Source organism: Macrobrachium rosenbergii, chromosome 6 (genome assembly GCF_040412425.1).
Source record: "Macrobrachium rosenbergii isolate ZJJX-2024 chromosome 6, ASM4041242v1, whole genome shotgun sequence".
NCBI classification, from domain to species: domain Eukaryota; kingdom Metazoa; phylum Arthropoda; class Malacostraca; order Decapoda; family Palaemonidae; genus Macrobrachium; species Macrobrachium rosenbergii.
Window position 1 is genome coordinate 41,456,512 of NC_089746.1, and position 2,500 is coordinate 41,459,011.

The 2,500-nt window shown below is 29.5% G+C and overlaps 1 protein-coding gene across 6 annotated transcripts in view; it reads right to left on the reverse strand.

Moving 5' to 3' along the window:
* LOC136839469 (mucin-2-like) overlaps positions 1-2,500 on the reverse strand; it is a 422,431-nt gene that overhangs the window by 5,880 nt on the left and 414,051 nt on the right. For all 6 annotated transcript variants that reach the window (XM_067105548.1, XM_067105549.1, XM_067105546.1 and 3 more), the window contains one exon: positions 1,072-1,182. In XM_067105548.1, the coding sequence (XP_066961649.1) occupies positions 1,072-1,182 (111 nt within the window). The remainder of the gene's footprint in view (positions 1-1,071; positions 1,183-2,500) is intronic.

Genomic DNA, 2,500 nt, shown 5'->3' on the forward strand with positions numbered 1-2,500 from the left:
TCATTACTGTGGGTGAAAACTCAAGCCCAAATGAATTATTGATCCTCGAGAGTCTCTTCATCAAACAACTTGTTCTGCAGTTGAACACCCAGTCCACCTCCACGCCCTTGTACATTTCTTAACCTATTGTTTTTGTGTACATTCTTTTAGTCTTTGTTTAGCTATTGCCATGGTAGGTCGACCCCTAGTGCTCCTCAAATATTTCTTAACTTTGTAATTTTTACAAATTTTTATCTGAACTTTTAATCAACATACGTGCTTTTAATTTCTTGTGTAATTTTGTCAGTCTTTAGTGTACTTTTATGTATGCATGAAGTTTTGGTTTTCATTTTAATTAGTGTATAAATGATTTTTAGACAACTTACAAATTCATATAAATTATTTTGGTAATTGTTTATTGTACAGAACCCTCAGGATGCATTCAGCAGAATGCGCAAATGCGTTGGAATAAATTGTAATACTTGACCGTTTGTTCCTTTTCCTGCTTTGTGTATTTTTCCTTTTCCTCTCTACACCCTTATGTATTTATCACACACACACTGATCACACACACATATCATATTTTTTATATATATGAATATATATATATATACATATATATATATATATATGTATATATATATGTATATATATACATGCATATATCATATATATATATATATATATATATATATATATATATATATATATATATATATATATATATATATATATATATATATATATATGTGTGTATGTGTGTGTATGTGTGTGTGTGTGTGTGTGTGTGTGTGTGTGTGTGTGTACTGCTATGTAAAATAAAGTTATAAGCACGTTGTAACTGTTGTGATACTAAAAAGGACGAGCTTTTGAAAACAGCAAGGAAGCTAATTTTTCAGCAAATATATTACCCTGTATATTTAGTGTTTTGTGTCTTCATGATATAAGTCAGGCAGTTGGTTGTAAATAACTGGAAAACTTACTGTGCAGTGAAAATTATTAGTAATGATAATCCTGATTTTAATGCTATTGTTATTGAACAATGGTAAACATACTAACTGAGGAAAATAGATTTCGGACACCATGACAAACCTTGAGTAGTGGTCACCACTGGAGTTGCTTTTGATGTATCAGGGATGATTGCTTTCGTAGTTGTGGGAACAGGTGTTACTGGAACAGCAGGTTTGATTGTTGAGGTTCTCTCTGCAAGAAATTAGTTAATGAATATTTATTTGTATACATTACACACACACACACACACACACACATACACACACACATATATATATGTATATAAATTCTATTCATTAAATTTGAATTTTAGATGAATTCTTACTTTTGACCTTATATAGGTAAATTCCTAGTGATAAAAGCACAGGTTATGATATTTTTGTTTTGTTTATTTTTTCGTACGAAGCCATTGGCCTAAAGTACATTAATTTCATACAGATGTTTGTTTAAAAAATGCTTATTCTTTAAGAAGCTCGTGAATTTTTTTATATATTTACTTTTAAAAATATAACGATTTTCTTATATGTATTCTGTTTATTAAAGATATTTCAAGATGGCTAGAGTCGACCAGGATTACATAATTTTCAGACCTAATTTTTTTACATAATATATATATATATATATATTACCTAATATTTTTTTATATTAATATATATATATATATATATATATATATATATATATATATATATATATATATATATAATTATTTATATACATGATAATATAATATCCACCTTTAACACCTGCTTTTATAATACATCAGCACTGGTGGAAACTGATAGACTGGGTGTAGGTTCTGATTGGTTTTAGCTTTGTTTAGAAGCCATTGACGGAGTACTGATGCATCGCAGTCAAAATCGCAATATAAATACTACAGAGACAGTACAGACGAACATACACAACCATTTGAGATTATGAAACCTTACCTGACACATGCTAAATGGGAAGTGGTGGGTAAACTCCCGATTGCTAGTGACCTGGTAATATGTTAACAAATATGATAATCTTCTTGCATACATAGCAACTACCTTCCACAAAATCTGAACATTTTAAAAATTTCTCTGGAAATCATAGGATCATGTTTAACATGCCTTGACTGACATTTATATGTTGGCCATAACTTTCTTTTATAAAGCTACATTGAACGATATTCCTTTCAAGTGCATTATTAGAATACACTCTCTTTTTTGCCCTTCTTAGTTGGCAGCATGATTGTTCCCAGTTACATGTACCAAAATTCCACTGTCCACCTGTGCATATCTTATATATATTTTTATGTTCTATTCTTTTTTCCACTGTTTTACCAGTGTGACCAACATGAAAGTCAAATGGAATTTTATATACACATCCTTTATTATTGCCATGAGAATTCTTTGTAAGTACATGTTATACTGCTTCATTGTTCTTACATGTAACACCAACTCCAAACTTCTTAAGAAGACGAGGAATATCATTTATATAATTATCATTATATTGAAGTGTAAGCAAATTTTTCGTGTTGTAAGGT